This window comes from Oncorhynchus gorbuscha, linkage group LG14 (genome assembly GCF_021184085.1).
Source record: "Oncorhynchus gorbuscha isolate QuinsamMale2020 ecotype Even-year linkage group LG14, OgorEven_v1.0, whole genome shotgun sequence".
NCBI classification, from domain to species: Eukaryota; Metazoa; Chordata; class Actinopteri; order Salmoniformes; family Salmonidae; genus Oncorhynchus; species Oncorhynchus gorbuscha.
The window spans coordinates 9416813-9437107 of record NC_060186.1 but is presented as its reverse complement, the minus strand read 5'-3'; the positions used below and the strand labels follow the sequence as shown (position 1 = coordinate 9437107).

Sequence of the window (20295 nt, the reverse complement as noted above, 5' to 3'; positions counted from 1 at the left end):
TTCCTCTCCTCCCTCTCTTTCCTCCCTCTCTTTCCTCTCCTCCCTCTCTGATCACACACTGGGGAAATCAACTCTGACATCTGAGTCCTCATCAGGCCACTCTTTCCTCTCTCACTCCTTCAGAGGTGTGTGTGTGTGTGTGTGTGTGTGTGTGTGTGTGTGTGTGAGAGACAGTTAAGACAGAGAGAAAGATGTCCTCAGTTGGTTGGCCATTTGAGCGCACATGGCAGCTGCCACATCGGAGGTTCACATCTGAACTCCAGTGGAAATGCATTGCAGCCTTGACCCTCCATGGATACCTGCTGTTCTGTCTCTCTGTTTGGATTGCTCTTCATTTGATCCAGGCTTAATTAAATCTACCCCCCTTCTCTTGTCTCGCTCTCTCTCTCCACTCCCCCACCCCCTCTCTCCCTTTCTCTCTCTCTGTCTCTCTTTCAAGGCCACTCTCCCCAGGTAACGGTGACTGAGCCGGAGCTGTGTAACCATAGGAACAGCTCCTCACCGACGGGGCCTACTCCAGACTGCTCTCCCCCTCCCCAGACACTGCCCTGAAGAGCATTGACAGAGTCATCCACCCACAGGTGAGCCACATAATGTAAACCTCCCCCGCGCCACACACACACACACACACCACACACACACACACACACACACACACACACACACACACACACACACACACACACACACACACACACACACACACACACACACACACACACACACACACACACACACACACACACACACACACACACACACACACACACACACACAAGATGAATGGCGTATTTGGTTGAGTGAAGCTGTGTAGGGATGTGGGACCACAAATAGCTGTGACCTCTAAAGTGATCTTAGCAAAAGGTAATAGGTCTTTCACATTGGAAGAATATGCAGTTTGAGTACAGTAATGTTTTTATTCAATGTAGCATGTCTCAATGACAACCTCTCTCTTGCTTTCTCTCTTTGTATCTTTCTCTCTCTCTTTGTATCTCTCTCTTGTGTATCTCTCTCTCTGTATCTCTCTCATCTCTTTCTTTCTCTCTTTTTCTCTCTTTTGTATTTCCATCTATCTTTGTATCTCTATTTTGCTCTCTCTCTCTCTCTGTCTCTGTCTCTCTCCTTATTTTTCCAGTGCAGTGTGATGCTAGTAACACACACACACACACACACACACACACACACACACACACACACACACACACACACACACACACACACACACACACACACACACACACACACACACACACACACACACACACACACACACACACACACACAACATTGTAGTGTGAAGGAATACTTGGTGCCTGGCTTGTTGAAGACAGGGGTTTACGGTTGCTGCAGCAGGTTTCAATATCTACCTCTCTCACCAACACACATTTACCCCCAACCCCAACGTGCACACATTGTCTATTTTAAATGTTTACATTTGCATATTTATATTTAGCAGGCATTCCCTGCTACTGCTGTGTGTTCTCAGAGTGAAATAAACAATTAAAGAGCAGAATATGCACCAGCCTAATAACAAGCTAGAGTATTAGATTCCATGATTCATTTTTGAAACTTGATTTACTTTCATATCATTGCTCCATCTGGCTAGTTCATCTGTTGTGTAATACAGTCTGTGTAGTCAATAGAGCTTTAACACAGGCTGTATCACAACTGGCCGTGATTGGGAGTCCCATAGGGCGGCGCACAATTGGCCCATCGTCTTCCGGGTTTGACCGGTGTAGGCCATTATTGTAAATAAGAATTTGTTCTTAACTGACTTGCCGAGTTAAATAAAGATTAAATAAAAAATTATAAATAAAAACTGGTGCCCTTGGGGACAGACCTAGGATCAGCTTACCCTCCCTAAATTCTAATTGTAACCATAGGGGAGGGAACAGAAACAGACATTAGATCGGTGTCTGGGGTGATTTTGTCCAACTTCCAAGATCAGAAAAGGGTATCGGCTCATGTCGATGTGAATACCTTTTGTTCTCGTCGTTCTTTATTCTCCCTTCTGATCTGTTCTGCCGTCTGGCCATGTTAGATCCCCTAAAGCTCTTGATCTCTGACAGGAGAAGACCGGAGCAGAAAAAAGGAGGGATGTGACAAAGGGATGTGAAGATAAAGAGGGGAGATGTGTGTCTGTCTGGAAGTCTTTGTCAGGGGTGTTATCATCTCAATGATCTGAAGACTTGAGGCCGTACTGCTGTTCCTACACCCCACTGGCTAAATGTCTGTCTTCACTGCTAAGCCGTGTGTGTGTGTGTGTGTGTGTGTGGGGGGGGGGGGGGTTAGTCATTAAAACTATTTTTTTCAACCACTCCACACATTTCTTGTTAACAAACTATAGTTTTGGCAAGTCGGTTATAGGACATCTACTTTGTGCATGACACAAGTAATTTTTCCAACAATTGTTTAACGACAGATTATTTAACTTATAATTCACTGTATCACAATACCAGTGCGTCAGAAGTTTACATACAGTAAGTTGACTGTGCCTTTAAAAAGCTTGTAAAATTCCAGAAAATGATGTCATGGTTTAGAAGCTACTGACAGGCTAATTGACATAATTTGAGTCAATTGGAGGTGTACCTGTGGATGTATTTCAAGGCCTACCTTTAAACTCAGCTCAGTGGCTCTTTGCTTGACATCATGTGGAAATCAAAAGAAATCAGCCAACACCCCAGAAAAAAAAATTGTAGACCTCCACAAGTCTGGTTCATCCTTGGGAGCAATTTACAAATGCCTGAAGGTACCACGTTAATCTGTACAAACAATAGTATGCAAGTATAAACACCATGGGACCACGCAGCCATCATACCGCTCAAGAAGGAGACGTGTTCTGTCTCCTAGAGATTAACGTATTTTGGTGCGAAAAGTGCAAATCAATCCCAGAACAACAGCAAAGGACCTTGTGAAGATGCTGGAGGAAACGGATACAAAAGCATCTCTATCCACAGTAAAACATGGCCTATATCAATATAACCTGAAAGGCCGCTCAGCAAGGAAGAAGCCACTGCTCCAAAACCGCCATAAAAAAGCCAGACTACGGTTTACAACTGCACATGGGGACAAAGATCATACTTTTTGGAGAAATGTCCACTGGTCTGATGAAACCAAAATAGAACTGTTTGGCCATAATGACCATCGTTATGTTTGGAGGAAAATGGGGGATGCTTGCAAGCCAAAGAACATCATCCCAACTGTGAAGCACGGAGGTGGCAGCATCATGTTTTGGGGGTGCTTTGCTGCAGGAGGGACTGGTGCACTTCACAAAATAGATTACATAATGAGGATGGGAAAGTATGTGGATATATTGAAGCATCATCTCAAGACATCAGTCAGGAAGTTAAAGCTTGGTCGCAAATGGGTCTTCCAAATGGACAATGACCCAAAGCATACTTCCAAAGTTGTGAAAAAATGGCTTAAGGACAACAAAGTCAAAGTATTGGAGTGTCCATCACAAAGCCCTGACCTCAATCCTATAGAAACTTTGTAGACAGAAGTGAAAAAGTGTGTGTGAGCAAGGAGGCCTACAAACCTGACTCAGTTACACCAGGAGGAATGGGCCAAAATTCACCCAACTTATTGTGGGAAGCTTGTGGAAGGCTACCCAAAATGTTTGACCCAAGTTGAAAAATTTAAAGGCAATGCTACCAAGTACTAATTGAGTGTATGTAAACTTCTGACTCACTGGGAATGTGATGAAAGAAATAAAAGCTGAAATAAAATCATTCTCTTTATTATTCTGACATTTCACATTCACATTCTTAAAATAAGGCGGTGATCCTAACTGACCTAAGACAGGGAATCTTTACGAGGAAATAATGTCAGGAATCATGAAACTGAGTTTAAATGGACTTGGCTAAGGTGTATGTAAACTTCTGACTTCAATTGTACATACTGTTACGATTTACTAGGACTGGTGGGTGGAATCAGGCGCAGAGAGCAGGGTTCAGTAGATTGTCAAATGTATTCTCCGGCGCATCAAAACGTTCACGCCAACACACAGGGCGCATACAATTTACCAGCCCAAACAAGAGGACCAAAATAGTCCGGAGAATACATGCACGAAAAAACCACCATACAACAGAGTAACAAAAAACAAGCCTGCACAAATACCCAGCGGGCCCAATGCCCTAAAATAGCCTACAAACAAACACTAACTCAAAACCCAATTACCCAATAAACAGAAACAAACGGAAAGGGAATCGATGGCAGCTAATAGGCCGGCGTGACGACGACCGCCGAGTGCCGCCCGAACAGGAAGAGGCACCATCTTTGGTGAGATTCGTGACACATACCTATACACAGACACACACACACCATATACACATGATGCCACTCACACTAATTTCCTGCTTGCTCAAACCTCTCAATGTTTAAGTTTAGGCATTAATTCAGAATGGTTTCAGAAGGGAGCCCATCCGCCAACCCCACCTCACTGGCAAACCACAACCCTACTTGATGACAATAGCGTGCACTGTTGCCCCTAGTGCCCGGTTTTGAAAGCATCTCCTGACGTCCTGGGACCTGGACACACGTTGAATAACCCCTTGGATCTCTAGTTACCTGACTGCTCCTCCATCCCAATCTCTCGTTCTGTCCTTTTCTCTCTCCCTCCCCTCTGGTTAATTTATCAGACTGATGTCTTGTCTCTCTCCAAACACACTGGTGATGCACAGATAGCATGGGCTGGTTATCAGGGATATTGAGACCTTGTGTGTGTGCTTGATCGCACACATGTCTGTAGACCTTTGACGCCTTCCTTGAGACATTTCCCTGATAAACCTTAGTCTTCTATCTCCCGTGGTGCTGCCAGTCTCTCTCTCCAGCTCCAGTGATCTACCATGTCCAGATGAGACACTGGTTATAACTGGAAGTATTGGCGACAACACAGTTACACACAAATGTGTGAACACACACATGCTCCCCATCTCAAACAAACAGACATACGGAAGAGTGTTGATAAGGCAGACTTGCCTGTCTGCCTGTGCATACTATAGATTAGACGTAGATATAGGGGACATAGAGAGGTTGAGTGGATGTAGAAGCATGGCACGTAGATAAGAGGGCACAACCAAATATATTCCCCCTCAGGAGATTTGGCATGGGTCCTCAGATCCTCAAAAGCTTCTACAGCTGCACCATCGAGAGCATCCTGACCGGTTGCATCACTGCCTGGTATGGTAACTGCTCGGCCTCCGACCGCAAGGCACTACAGAGGGTAGTGTGTACAGCCCAGTACATCACTGGGGCCAAGCTTCCTGCCATCCAGGACCTCTATACCAGGCATTGTCAGAGGAAGGCCCTAAAAACTGTAAAAGACTCCAGCCACCCCAGTCATACTGTATTAAAAATAAAGTATTCCGACCCTTTGCCATGAGACTCGAAATTGAGTTCAGCTGCATCCTGTTTCCATTGATCATTCTTGTAGAAATATCTCATCTTGACTGCAGTCCACCTGTGGTAAATTCAATTGATTCAGCATGATTTGGAAAGGCACACACCTGTCTATATATGGTACCACAGTTGACAGTGCATGTCAGAGCAAAAACCAATTCATGAGGTCGAAGGAATTGTCCATAAAGCTCAGAGACAGGATTGTGTCAAGGCGCAGATCTGGGGAAGGATTCCAAAAGGTGTCTGCAGCATTGAAGGTCCGCAAGAACACAGTGGCCTCCATCATTCTTAAATGGAAGAAGTTTGGAATCACCAAGACTCTTCCTAGAGCTGTCCGCCTGCCCAAATTGAGCAATCGAGGGAGAAGGGCCTTGGTCAGGGAGATGACCAAGAACCTGACAGAGTTCCTCTGTGGAGATGGGAGAACCTTCCAGAAGGACAACCACCTCAGCAGCACTCCACCTATCAGGCCTTTATGGTAGAGTGGCCAGAATGAAGCCACGCTTCAGTAAAAGGCACATGACAGCCCATTTGCTAAAAGGCCTAAAGAACTCTGACCATGAGAATTCACTGGTCTGATGAAACCAAGATTGAACTCTTTGGCCTGAATGCCAAGCGTCACATCTGGAGGAAGCCAGACACCGCTCATCAGCTGGCCTATACTATCCCACTGTGAAGCATGGTGGTGGCAGCACACAGCCAGACACCGCTCATCAGCTGGCCTGTACTATCCCACTGTGAAGCATGGTGGTGGCAGCACACAGCCAGACTTGAACCTGATCGAACATCTCTGGAGAGACCTGACAATAGCTGTGCAGTGATGCTCCCCATCCAACCTGACAGAGCTTGAAGAATGGGAGAAACTCCCCAAATACAGGTGTGCCAAGCTTGTAGCATCATACCCAAGAAGACTCGAGGCTGTAATCGCTGCCAAAGGTGATTCAACAAAGTACTGAGTAAAGGGTCTGAATACTTATGTCAATGTAATATTTAAGTTGGGTTTAAAAAAGAATGTTGGAAAAACCTGTTTTGCTTTGTCATTATGGGGTATTGTGTATAGATTGATGAGGTTAAAAAAACAATTTAATCAAGGGAGGGTTGTGTGTGTGATTTAATATTGTCGGTGTCCCAGCGTCTCCGTTTCCCCTTTGACCTTCAAGCAGGTGAAGACATGCGCACCCACACACACCCACACACACATGTGCACACACATGTGCACACACATGTGCACACACACACACACACACACACACACACACGCACACGCACACGCACACGTGCACACACACACACGTGCGCACACACGTGCACACACACACACACACGTGCACACACACACACACACACGTGCACACACACATGTGCACACACACACACATGTGCACACACACAATCACTTTGCCATGCATCTGTTAGTAGAAAACTAGACATGGCAGGTAGCCTAGTGATTAGAGTGTTGGTCCAGTAACTGAAAGGTTGCTGAATTGAATCCCTTAGCTGACAAGGTAAAAATCTGTCGTTCTGCCCCTGAACATGGGCCGTCATTGTAAATAAGAATTTGTTCTTAACTGACTTGCCTAGTTAAATAAAGGTTCAATAAAACATTTTAAAAAACATCAATCACTGATCCACTGGGGTTGTGTTTACAGACCGTGCTGCTCAAACACATATACACACACACACACACACATACATACACACACCATGATCAATGGACTGTGATTATCTCTATTTGGTTTGGCGGCAGATTGTGGAAGGGAGAGTGGAAAGACAAGAGTGTGAAAGACTAAGTGCTTTAATGGGACTGAGAGGGAGATGTTGAGGGAGATAGTGGATGAGAGGGAGATGTGGAGGGAGATGGATAGTGGATGAGAGGGAGATGGATAGTGGATGAGAGGGAGATGGATAGTGGATGAGAGGGAGATGTTGAATGAGATAGATGAGGGGATGAGATGATGTTGAATGAGAGATAGTGGATGAGAGGGAGATGTTGAGGGAGATGTTGAATGAGATGGATGAGATGATGTTGAATGAGAGATGTGGATGAGAGGGAGATGGATAGTGGATGAGAGGGAGATGGATAGTGGATGAGAGGGAGATGGATAGTGGATGAGAGGGAGATGGATAGTGGATGAGAGGGAGATGGATAGTGAATGAGAGGGAGATGGATAGTGGATGAGAGGGAGATGGATAGTGGGTGAGAGGGAGATGATAGTGGGTGAGAGGGAGATGATAGTGGATGAGAGGGAGATGCATAGTGGGTGAGATTGAGATATTGAGGGAGATAGATAGTGGATGAGAGGGAGATGGATAGTGGATGAGAGGGAGATGGATAGTGGAAGAGAGGGAGATGGATAGTGGATGAGAGGGAGATGGATAGTGGATGAGGGGGAGATGGATAGTGGATGAGGGGGAGATGGATAGTGGATGAGGCGGAGATGGATAGTGGATGCGAGGGAGATGTTGAGGGAGATGGTGGATGAAAGGGAGATAGATAGGGGATGAGATGGAGATAGATAGATAGATAGGGAATGAGAGGGAGATAGATAGTGGATGAGAGGGATGTTGAGGGAGATAGATAGTGGATGAGAGAGAGATGTTGAGAGAGCTAGTGGATGAGAGGGAGATGTTGAGGGAGATGGATAGTGGATGAGAGGGAGATGTTGAGAGAATAGATTGTGGATGAGAGGGAGATAGGTAGTGGGTGAGAGGGAGATAGATAGTGGATGAGAGGGATGTTGAGGGAGATAGATAGTGGATGAGAGAGAGATGTTGAGGGAGATAGATAGATAGGGGATGAGAGTGAGATAGATAGATAGGGAATGAGAGGGAGATAGATAGTGGATGAGAGGGATGTTGAGGGAGATAGATAGTGGATGAGAGAGAGATGTTGAGGATGAGAGGGAGATGTTGAGAGAGATAGTGGATGAGAGGGAGATGTTGAGGGAGATGGATAGTGGATGAGAGGGAGATGTTGAGAGAATAGATTGTGGATGAGAGGGAGATAGGTAGTGGGTGAGAGGGAGATAGATAGTGGATGAGAGGGATGTTGAGGGAGATAGATAGTGGATGAGAGAGCGATGTTGAGGATGAGAGGGAGATGTTGAGGGAGATAGTGGAGATGTGGAGTGGATGATGAGGGAGATGTTGGAGAATAGATTGTGGAGATGGATAGTGGTGGATGAGAGGGATGTTGAGAGATAGATAGTGGATGAGAGGATGTTGAGATGGATGTTGAGGGAGATGGGATGAGAGGGAGATGGATGGAGTGGATGAGAGGGAGATGGATAGTGGATGAGAGGGAGATGATAGTGGGTGAGAGTGAGATGATAGTGGATGAGAGGGAGATGCATAGTGGGTGAGATTGAGATATTGAGGGAGATAGATAGTGGATGAGAGGGAGATGGATAGTGGATGAGAGGGAGATGGATAGTGGATGAGAGGGAGATGGATAGTGGATGAGAGGGAGATGGATAGTGGATGAGGGGAGATGGATGGATAGTGGATAGATGGGGGAGATGGATAGTGGATGCGAAGGGGGATGTTGAGGGAGATGGGGGATGAAAGGGAGATAGATAGGGGATGAGAGGGATATTTTGAGGGAGATAGTGGATGAGAGGGAGATATTGAGGGAGATAGATAGATAGATAGGGGATGAGAGTGAGATAGATAGGGAATGAGAGGGATGTTAAGGGAGATAGTGGATGATAGGGATGTTGAGGATGAGAGGGAGATGTTGAGGGAGATAGTGGATGAGAGGGATGTTGAGGGAGATAGATAGTGGATGAGAGAGAGATGTTGAGGATGAGAGGGAGATGTTGAGGGAGATGGATAGTGGATGAGAGGGAGATGTTGAGAGAATAGATTGTGGATGAGAGGGAGATAGGTAGTGGGTGAGAGGGAGATAGAAAGTGGGAGAGAGGGAGATAGATAGTGGATGAGATAGATGTTGAGGGAGATAGATAGTGGATGCGAGAGATAGATAGTGGATGAGAGAGAGATGTTGAGGATGAGAGGGAGATGTTGAGGGAGATGGATAGTGGATGAGAGGGAGATGTTGAGAGAATAGGTAGTGGGTGAGAGGGAGATAGGTAGTGGGTGAGAGGGAGATAGAGGGAGATGGATAGTGGGTGAGAGGGAGATAGAAAGTGGGAGAGAGGGAGATAGAAAGTGGGAGAGAGAATTAGAGGAAAAAAATAATTAAGGAAAGAGAAGTTGCAAGGGAGGCGTGACTGACAGAGAGAAAGTGAAAGATAAAGAGGGAGAGTAAGAGTGACAGGGAGAGCGAGAGTGACAGAGAGCGGCAGAGTGAGAGAGGATAGTGGAGTGACCTTCTGCCAGGTACTTACTAACGAGCCGACAGGGAACGTCTCCGCCCTGCCATTACCCAGGTCACTTCACTCCTAGTACCGGCCAATCAGCAGACTGACCTGCCTCTGCTCCTTGTCCCTTTAGAACATTGTAGCTGAAACACACTGCTGTCTACTGTATCAGCTAGAACTGACTGGTAATAGGCACCATTTTAGATTGTGTAACTGTGAGAAAGACTTCTGATTTTGCTAAGCTAGTTTTCATAATTGTGTGGGTGTGAGTGTGTGGGGGATGACTGATTTAAGGTTTTGATTACACACCCATTAGGTGTCAAAGGCCCTGGGGTGTTGAGACTACACCACTGCTGAAACAGATCCTGGCTAGCGTTAACTTGTTTGGGATAGGGGGCAGCATTTTCAAGTTTGGATACAAAACATGCTCAGAGTAAACTACCTGCTACTCAGGCCCAGAAGCCAATGTATGCATATTAATAGTAGATTTGGATAGAAAACACTCTGAAGTTTCTAAAACTGTTTGAATGATGTCTGTGAGTATAGCAGAACTCTTATGGCAGGCAAAAACCTGAGAATAAATCCAAACAGTAAGTGGGAAATCTGAGGTTTGTAGTTTTTCAACTCGTTGCCTATCGAATATACATTGTCTATGGGGTCATATTGCACTCCCTAAGTCTTCCACTAGATGTTAACAGTCTTTAGAACGTTGTTTCAGGCTTCTAGTGTGAAGGGGGAGAGAATGAGAGCTGTTTCAACCAGAGGTCTGACAGAAGGCTGGATAGTGCGCGCCCGTGAGAGCGACCTGCGTTCCATTGCATTTCTTAAGGAATTCTCCTGTTGGAACATCATTGAAGATTTATGTTAAAAACATCCTAAAGATTGATTCTATACATTGTTTGACATGTTTGTACGAACTGTAATATAACTTTTTGAACTTTTCGTATGAATTTTCGCCTGGACTTGGATTTGTGAACTAAACGCGCTAACAAAAGGAGGTATTTGGACATAAATGGTGGACTTTATTGAACAAAACAAAAATTTACTGTGGAGCTGGGATTCCTTAAGGTGCATTCTGATGAAGATCATCAAAGGTAAGTGAATATTTGTAATGCTATTTCTGACTTTTACTGACTCCACAACATGGTGGGTATCTGTAGGGCTTGTTTTTGTGTCTGAGCGTGGTACTCAGATTATTGCATGGTTTGCTTTTTCCGAAAAGCTTTTTTGAAATCTGACACAGCAGTTGCATAAAGGAGAAGTATATCTATAATTCTGTGCATAACACTTGTATCTTTTATCAAAGTTTATGTTGAGTATTTCTGTAAATTGATGTGGCTCTCTGCAAATTTGATCTCTTTCTGCTTTTTGTGACTCCTCTCTTTGGCTGGTAAATGGCTGTATGTGTTTTTTTCTGACTAGGCTCTGACCTAACATAATCATATGGTGTGCTTTCGCTGTAAAGCTTTTTTGAAATCAGACACGATGGGTAGATTAACAAGAAGTGTAGCTTTAATTTGGTTTATTGCAAGTTCAATATTTCTAAAAAATGGTTTTGAATTTCACGCTCTGCCTTTTCAGCGGATGTTGTCGAAGCGGAACCCCTAGCCTAACAAGTTTTAACCAACTGTATGCTAACTCCATCTCACACAGAGACTGGCCCAGGCGCTAACGAATGCTAACTCCAATGCCCAGACTGGTCCAGGCTAACCAACGCTAACTCCACCACTCACAAACACTGGTCCAGGCTAAAGTGCTAACGAATGCTAACTCCAACACTCACAGACTGGTCCAGGCTAAGGTGCTAACCAACACTACCATCACCACTCACCAACACTTTCCCAGGCTAATGCTAACCAACACAAAGTCCACCACACTCTCTCCCTCCACTGTTCAGGAATTCACTTTGCATATCCCTCTTCATACCTGATTGGTACAGACATGGCTCAATGACAGCTGACCTATCCTGTCAGAGTGCTGTGAGTTGTGAGTGATTCCCGATGCCCCTGATTAGGTGTGTCCTGCTGGGGCCCAGATAATAAATGCAATTTTGCGTGTGTGTATATGTGTGAGTTTATGCATGGTGTGTGTGTGTGTGTGTGTGTGTGTGTGTGTGTGTGTGTGTGTGTGTGTGTGTGTGTGTGTGTGTGTGTGTGTGTGTGTGTGTGTGTGTGTGTGTGTGTGTGTGTGTGTGTGTGTGTGTGTGTGAGTTTATGCATGGTCTGTGTGTGTGTCTTTTGTGCCTTCAGAAAGTATTAATACCCCTTGACTTTTTCTCCATTTTGTTGTCTTGATTAAATGGAGATTGTTTTGTCACGGGCCTACCGGTACACATAATAGCTCATAATGTCAAAGTGGAGTTACACTACCGCTCAACAGTTTGGGGTCACTTAGAAATGTCTTAGTCTTTTAAAATGATACATTTGGATTAGCTAACACAATGTGCCATTGGAGCACAGGAGTTATGGTTGCTGATAATGGGCCTCTGTACGACTATGTAGATATTCCATAACAAATCTGCCGTTTCCAGCTACAATAGTCATTTACACCATTAACAATGTCTACACTGTATTTCTGATCAATTTGATGTTATTTTAGTGGACAAAAAAATGAACTTTTCTTTCAAAAACAAGGACATTTCTAAGTGACCCCAAACTTTTGAATGGTAGTGTATGTTTTCTAAATGTTTTACAAATGAATGAAAAATGAAAAGCTGAAATGTAATGCGTCAGTAAGTATTCAACCTCTTTGTTATGGTCAGCCTCAATACGTTCAGTAGTAAAAACGTGCTTAACAAATCACATAATAAGTTGCATGGACTCACTCTGTGTACAATAATAGTGTTTAACATGATTTTTGAATGTCTGCCTCAGCTCTGCCACTCTCCATATTTTCAAGCATAGTTGCGGCTGTTCATGTTATGGGTATGCTTGTAATCGTTAAGGACGGGGGAGTTGTCCAGATAAAATATTTACAAAATGGAGCTAAGCACAGGCAAAATCCTAGAGGAAAACCTGGTGGAGTCTGCTTTCCACCAGACACTGGGAGATTAATTCACCTTTCAGCAGGACAATAACCTAAAACGCAAGGCCAACTTTCCACTGGAGTAGCTTACCGAGAAGACCGTGAATGTTCCTGAATGGCCGAGTTACAGATGTTGACTTAAGTCTGCTGAAAATCTATGGCAAGACCTGAAAATGGTTGTCTAGCAGTGATCAGCAACCACTTTGACAGACCTTGAAGAAGTTTGAAAAGAATAATGGGAAAATATTGCACAATCCAGGTGTGGAAAGCTCTTAGAGACTCGCCCAGAAAGACTCACAGCTGTAATCGCTGCCAAGATGCTTCTACAAAGTATTGACTCGGGTGTGAATACTAATGTAAATCAGATATTTATGTGTTTCATTTTCAATACATTTGCTAAAATATCAACATGTTTTCACTTTCACATTATGTGGTATTGTGTGTAGATGGATGAGAAAAATAAATACAGTATGTAATTTATTTAGAATTCAGACCGTAACACAACAAAATGTGGAATAAGTGAAGGGGTATGAATACTTTCTGAAGGCACTGTATATTGTAATGTTATGTTACGGCCTTTTGCTGTGTCATTTCCTGCTTTGTGTGGCTGTGTTGCTAAGGCAACCCCTTTGGATTTTGAAACTAAATGACTTTAAGCACGCCGAGAGGAAAGGTTATTTAAAAATGCACTTTATTAAGGAGAATCAACTCAAACGATACTCAAGTGAATTTGACCTCCTTTACGTTGATAAATGATCTGTACTTAATTATTGAAATATACTGACAGGACATATAATCATTAGACTCATTTGAATAATGATGTTTCCTTCCCCTGATAAAACGTTACAAAATGAAGTGTGTGCAAATGGCAATAATGAACATGCCATCAAAATATTATTTTATCTCCCATGTGCTGTTTTCCATTCATTAGTGTAGATTATGTCTTTCCACTCCCTCCCTTGTTCCCAGAGAGGCTTTGCACACATACACACACACACACACACACACACACACACACACACACACACACACACACACACACACACACACACACACACACACACGCACGCACGCACGCACGCACGCACGCACGCACGCACACGCACACACGCACACACGCACACACGCGAACATGGACACACACACACACACTTCCAGCTCCATCAATTTACCCTGGAATAATGACTATCCATACATTAACACACAATTCCTCACTCACACCTGGTGTCTGCTGGAAATAATGGGTTTCACCATTGGGCATGACATTAAGAGCATAACACACTGTACCCACGTGCGCATACACACACTAACACACATTCTCTCACTCTCTCTCACACGCACATATACACTCTCTCTCTCGCTTTCAATTCAATTCAAGGGGCTTTATTGGCATGGGAAACATATGTTTACATTGCCAAAGCAATTGAAATGGATCAACAAAAGTGAATTAAACAATAAAAAGTGAAAAGTAAAATTTACACTCATACAAGTTCCAAAATAATAGATATTTCAAATGTCATGTCTATATACAGTGTTGTAACGATGTGAAAATAGTTCAAGTAAAAAAGAGAAAATAAATCTACATAAATATGGGTTGTATTTACAATGGTGTTTGTTCTTCACTGTTTGCCCTTTTCTTGTGGCAACAGTTCACAAATCTTGCTTCCCCCAGTAGATATGGTAGTTTATCAAAATTGGATTTGTTTTCGAATTCTTTGTGGATCTGTGTAATCTGAGGGAAATATGTGTCTCTAATATGGTCATACATTGGGTAGGAGGTTAGGAAGTGCAGCTCAGTTTCCACCTCATTTTGTGGGCAGTATGCACATACTGTGGGGCAAAAAAGTATTTAGTCAGCCACCAATTGTGCAAGCCCACTGGTCAGATGGGGCGGCAGGGTAGCCTAGTGGTTAGAGCGTGTGACTAGTAACCGGAAGGTTGCGAGTTCAAACCCCCGAGCTGACAAGGTACAAATCTGTCGTTCTGCCCCTGAACAGGCAGTTAACCCACTGTTCCTAGGCCGTCATTGAAAATAAGAATTTGTTCTTAACTGACTTGCCTGGTTAAATGAGATGAGATGCCTGTAATTTTCATCATAGGTACACTTCAACTATGACAAACAAAATGAGAAAAAAATACAGAAAATCACATTTTTGGATTTTTTAATGAATTTATTTTATTTACCCTTTGTTGGAAATGACAGAGGTCTAACGTGTTATGTAAGTCTTTACAAGGTTTTTTATTTTTTTTAATTTATTATTATTTTTGGACCTTTATTTTATGAGGCAAGTCATTTAAGAACACATTCTTATTTTCAATGACGACCAAGGAACAGTGGGTCAACTGCCTTGTTCAGGGGCAGTACCTTGTCAGCTCGGAGATTCGATCTTGCAACCTTTCGGTTACTAGTCCAACGCTCTAACCACTAAGCTACCCTGCCGCCCCAGTTTTCACACACTGTTGTTGGTATTTTGGCCCATTCCTCCATGCTCTAGAGCAGTGATGTTTTGGGGCTGTTGCTGGGCAACACGGACTTTAAACTCCCTCCAAAGATTTTCTATGGGTTGAGATCTGAGACTGGCTAGGCTTGAAATGCTTCTTACGAAGCCACTCCTTCGTTGCCCGGGCGGTGTGTTTGGGATCATTGTCATGCTGAAAGACCCAGCCATGTTTCAACTTCAATGCCCTTTGTTCTTAACTGACTTGCCTGGTTAAATAAAGGTAAAATAAAAATAAATAAAATTAAAAAGATGAGATGCCTGTAATTTTCATCATAGGTACACTTCAACTATGACAAACAAAATGAGAAAAAAAATCCAGAAAATCACATTGTAGGATTTGTCTGTCATCGTTGAAGTGTACCTATGATGTAAATTACAGGCCTCTCTCATCTTTTTAAGTAGGAGAACTTGCACAATTGGTGGCTGACTAAATACTTTTTTGCCCCACTGTAGCCTGTCTTCTCTTGAGAGCCAGGTCTGCCTATGGTGGCCTTTCTCAATAGCAAGGCTATGCTCACTGAGACTGTACATAGTCAAAGATGTCCTTAATTTTGGGTCAGTCACAGCGGTCAGGTATTCTGCCACTGTGTACTCTCTGTTTAGGGCCAATTAGCCTTCTAGTTTGCTCTGTTCTCTCAATTCAATTTCCAACTCTTGGTCTCTCTCTCTCTGTACACCTCACTCTTGTGTGAAAAAGGGGTTTGCCTAATGAGCATGACATTAACAAATGCAAACACACACACACACACACAAATACACAACTAAATGAGTCGTTTGTGTCAGGTGGGGGAGATAAATAATATAAGAGGGAGTGTTGCTCCTACTCCCCCTCTTTCTCATGTTCCCTGATCTGAAACCTGGTATTCCATGTGGAACAGTAACTTTACAAGCGAGCTGACGTAGAGTGTGTGTTTCTCCGTGATTGTGTGTGCGAGTGTGTTTGTGTGTGCTCTGAACAGGCGTGGAGTGTTTATTAACCATCCAATTGTCAGGCATGACATGTTCATTAGCTGGCCTTGCATTGTGAACACTGAGACCCTTGAGAGGTGTGTCTGAGGTCTTAATGAACCAGGAGGGAGGGAGGGAGGGAGGGAGGGAGGGAGGGAGGGAGGGGGAGGGAGGGAGGGAGGGGAGAAAGGGAGGGAGAGGGAGAGGGAGAGGGAGAGTGAGAGAAGGGGCGAATGGGGCAAGAAAGCATCACACTCTTTCACTGCAATGACTCCAACCAAACACTTCCTGTAGTTGTTGATCAGTCTCTCACGTCACTGTGGAGGAATTTTGGTTGACTCATGCATGCAGAACTGCTGTAACTCAGTGACATTTGTGGGTTTTCAAGCATGAACTGCTCAAATAAAATAAAATCTAACTTTATTTGTCACATGTACACCTTACTGTGAAATGCTTACTTACAAGCCCCTAACCAACAGTGCAGTTCAAGAAGAGTTAAGAAAATATTTACCAAATAAACTCAAGTAAAAAATGATATACAGGGGGTACCGGTACCGAGTCGGTGTGCGGGGATAGATCAAGTTAGAGGTTTGAGGTAATTTGTACATGGAGGTAGGGGTGAAGTGATTATGCATAGATAATAAACAGCTAGTAGCAGCAGTGTACAAAACAAATGGGAAGGGGGAGGTAATAGTCCAGTGGCCATTTGATTAGTTGTTCAGCAGTCTTATGGCTTTGGGGTTAGAAGCTGTTAAGGAGCCTTTTGGTCCTAGACTTGGTGCTCCGGTGCCGTGCTGTAGCAGAGATAACAGTCTATGACTTGGGTGACTGGAGTCTGACAATTTTATGGGATTACCTCCGACACCGCCTATTGTACAGGTCCTGGATGTCAGGAAGCCTGGCCCCAGTGATGTACTGGACCGTACTCACTAGAGCCTCTGTCGTGTCTTACGGTCAGATGCCAAGCAGTTGCCATACCTGTCGGTGATGCAACCGTTCAGGATGCTCTCTGGTGCAGCTGTATAACTTTTTGAGGATCTGGGGACCCAAGCCAAATCTCCTCAGTCTCCTGAGGGGGAAAATATTCCGTCGTGCCCTCTTTGGACCATGATCGATCGTTGGCGATGTGGACACCAAGGAACTTGAAACTCCCGACCCGCTCCACTACAGCCCGTTGATGTTAATGGAGGCCTGTTAGGTCTGCCTTTTCCTGTAGTCCACGATCAGGAAGTCCAGGATCCAGTTGCAGAGGGAGGTGTTTCGTCCCAGGGTCCTTAGCTTAGTGATGAGCTTCGTGGGCACTATGGTGTTGAATGCAGAGCTGTAGTCAGTGAACAGCATTCTCATATAGGTGTTCCTTTTGTCCAGGTGGGAAAGGGCAGTGTGGAGTGCGATGGAGATTGCGTCATCTGTGAATCTGTTGGGGCGGTATGGGAATTGAAGTGGGTCTAGGGTATCCAGGAAGATGCTGTTGATGTGAGCCATGACCAGCCTTTCAAAGCACTTCATGGCTTCCAACATGAGTGCTACGGGGCCGTAATCATTTGGGCAGGTTACCTGCTCTCCTGCATGTTTCAGTGTTGCTTGCCTCGAAGCGTGCATAAAAAGCATTTTGCTAGTCTGGTAGGCTCACGTCACTGGGCAGCTCACGTCTGGGGTTCCCTTTGTAGTCCATAATAGTGGACACATCCGACGAGCGTCAGAGTTGGTGTAGTATGATTCAATCTTAATCCTGTATTGATGCTTTGCTTGTTTGATGGTTTGTCTGAGGGCATAGCGGGATTTCTTATAGGCGTCCAGATTAGTGTCCCGCTCCTTGAAAGCGGCAGCTCTAGCCTTTAGCTCGATGGGGATGTTGCCTGTAATCCATGGCTTCTGGTTGGGATATGTACGTACAGTCACTGTGGGGACAACGTTGTTGATGCACTTATTGATGAAGCCGATGACTGAGGTGGTATACTCCTCAATGCCTTTGGATGATCCCAGAACATATTCCAGTCTGCGCTAGCAAATCAGTCCTGTAACATCTCCGTCATCTGACCACTTCCGTATTGAGTTAGTACTTCCTGCTTTTTTTAGTTTTTGCTTGTAAGCAGGAATCAGGAGGATAGAATTATGATCAGATTTGCCAAATGGAGAGCGGGCGAGAGCTTTGTTTGCATCTCTGTGTGTGGAGTAAATGTGGTCTAGAGTTGTTTTTTTCCCTCTGGTTGCACATGTGACATGCTGGTAAATTTGGAATAAAACTGATTTAAATTTGCCTGCATTAAAGTACCCGGCCACAAGGAGCGCTGCTTCTGGGTGAGCATTTTCTTGTTTGTTTATGGCCGTATAGAGTTTGTTGAGTGAGGTCTTAGTGCCAGCATTGGTCTGTGGTGGTAAATAGATGGCTACGAAAAATATAGATGAGAACTCTCTTAGTAGATAGTGTGGTCTACAGCTTATCATAAGGTACTCTACCTCAGGTGAGCAATACCTCACTCAACCTTACCAGCATGTAAAACTTCAGCCATCCTTTTCGGTGCCATTACATTATGCTCATTTCAAGTCCTCAATTGGGATTAGGTCTGGACTTTGACTAGGCCATTCCAAAACTTCAAATGTGTATTTTTAGCCATTTTCATGTGACTTGATTGTTTGTTTTGTATCATTGTCTTGCTGCATGACCCAGCTGCACTTCAGCTTCAGCTCACAGACGGATGGCCTGACATTCTCCTGTAGAATTCTCTGATACACAGCGGAATTCATGGTTCCTTCTATTAAAGCAAGTTATGTAGGTCCAGAGGCAGCAAAGCATCCCCAAACCATCACACCACCACCACCACTGCTTGACCGTTGGTATAAGGTTCTTACTGTGGAATGCAGTGTTTGGTTTTCGCCAGGCATCATGGGACCCATGTTGACCAAAAAGTTATGCTTTTGAATCATCCGTCCATAGAACATTCTTCCAAGAGTATTGATGATCATCCAAGTGCTTCCAGGTACTTTTTGGCAATCTTGAGTCAGCTTTTTGAATGAGATGGGTTTTTTGTAAAGTCAGGTTCCCTTTATCTAATAATATGTTTTAGTTGAAGATTAGATAACATTCAGTATCGAAAATATGCAAAAATAGAGAAAATCAGAAAGGTGGCAAATATTTTTTCACGGCACTGTACATTCTGTCAGCATCTCCCTATGGATTACCATGCTACCTGACACTGCCCTCTCACCGTACTCTGACTATTCCCTATTGGCCTCAAGTGAAACTATCTCATTCCCCATTGGCCCTGTACGCCGCCTGTCACTCTGATCACTTCTCGTTGATGTATTGCAACCTAACTTTCTATAGGATAGTGATGCTTCTGTTGTGTTCCCCTTTGGCCCACTGTCCACTGGTAGAAAGGGATGTCTTTGGAAGACATCCATCGCTGTCTTTGTCTCTCCCCGTCAACCTCTACCTGTCGCTTTGTCTATGTGTCACTGTCCCAGAACCTTTAGTCCCCTGATGTGGCGTTGTCTTAACCACCTGCCACATCGACCCCTTCCTCTTACTCTCAGTACGGAAACCTTGAGTTCTTGCAGACACACTGGCCTGCGTTTTGTGTATACGATGTGAGTGTGAACAGTAATCTAGAGCAGCAGTAAGTTATTCTGCTGGCTGTAAATGGTGTGTTGCGTAAAGCGTCTGTATCTATGTCTGCATTACAGCTTTCACTCTCTCACTACAATTGTTTTCCTCTGGAATTTCGTGTGTGTGTGTGTGTGTGTGTGTGTGTGTGTGTGTGTGTGTGTGTGTGTGTGTGTGTGTGTGTGTGTGTGTGTGTGTGTGTGTGTGTGTGTGTGTGTGTGTGTGTGTGTGTGTGTGTGTGTGTGTGTGTACATGTAGGTGTTGTACAGTTATTGTGAAGTCATGCAAACACTCCTTGAAAAATACACACACACACACAGGCAGGCTAATGAGTGTGTCATGAGACCTGGACCTTTGTGCTGATGTGAGAGGAAGTGGAGGTAATCCTCACTTAATAATTCCTGTGTTCTTTTCCAAGAGTCCTGCTCCTCCAGTGCACAGCTCACGGGGTACTTTCACATGTCCCTCTATATTGAACAAAAAACATATTGTA

General features: G+C 44.2%; 1 protein-coding gene across 1 annotated transcript in view; it reads left to right on the top strand.

Annotated features, from left to right (window-relative positions):
- Positions 1-20295, top strand: part of LOC123994385 (ankyrin repeat and sterile alpha motif domain-containing protein 1B-like) — a 509344-nt gene that overhangs the window by 272497 nt on the left and 216552 nt on the right. The window contains 2 exon segments of the mRNA XM_046296905.1: positions 440-532; positions 535-581. Coding sequence (XP_046152861.1) covers positions 440-532; positions 535-581 — 140 coding nt within the window.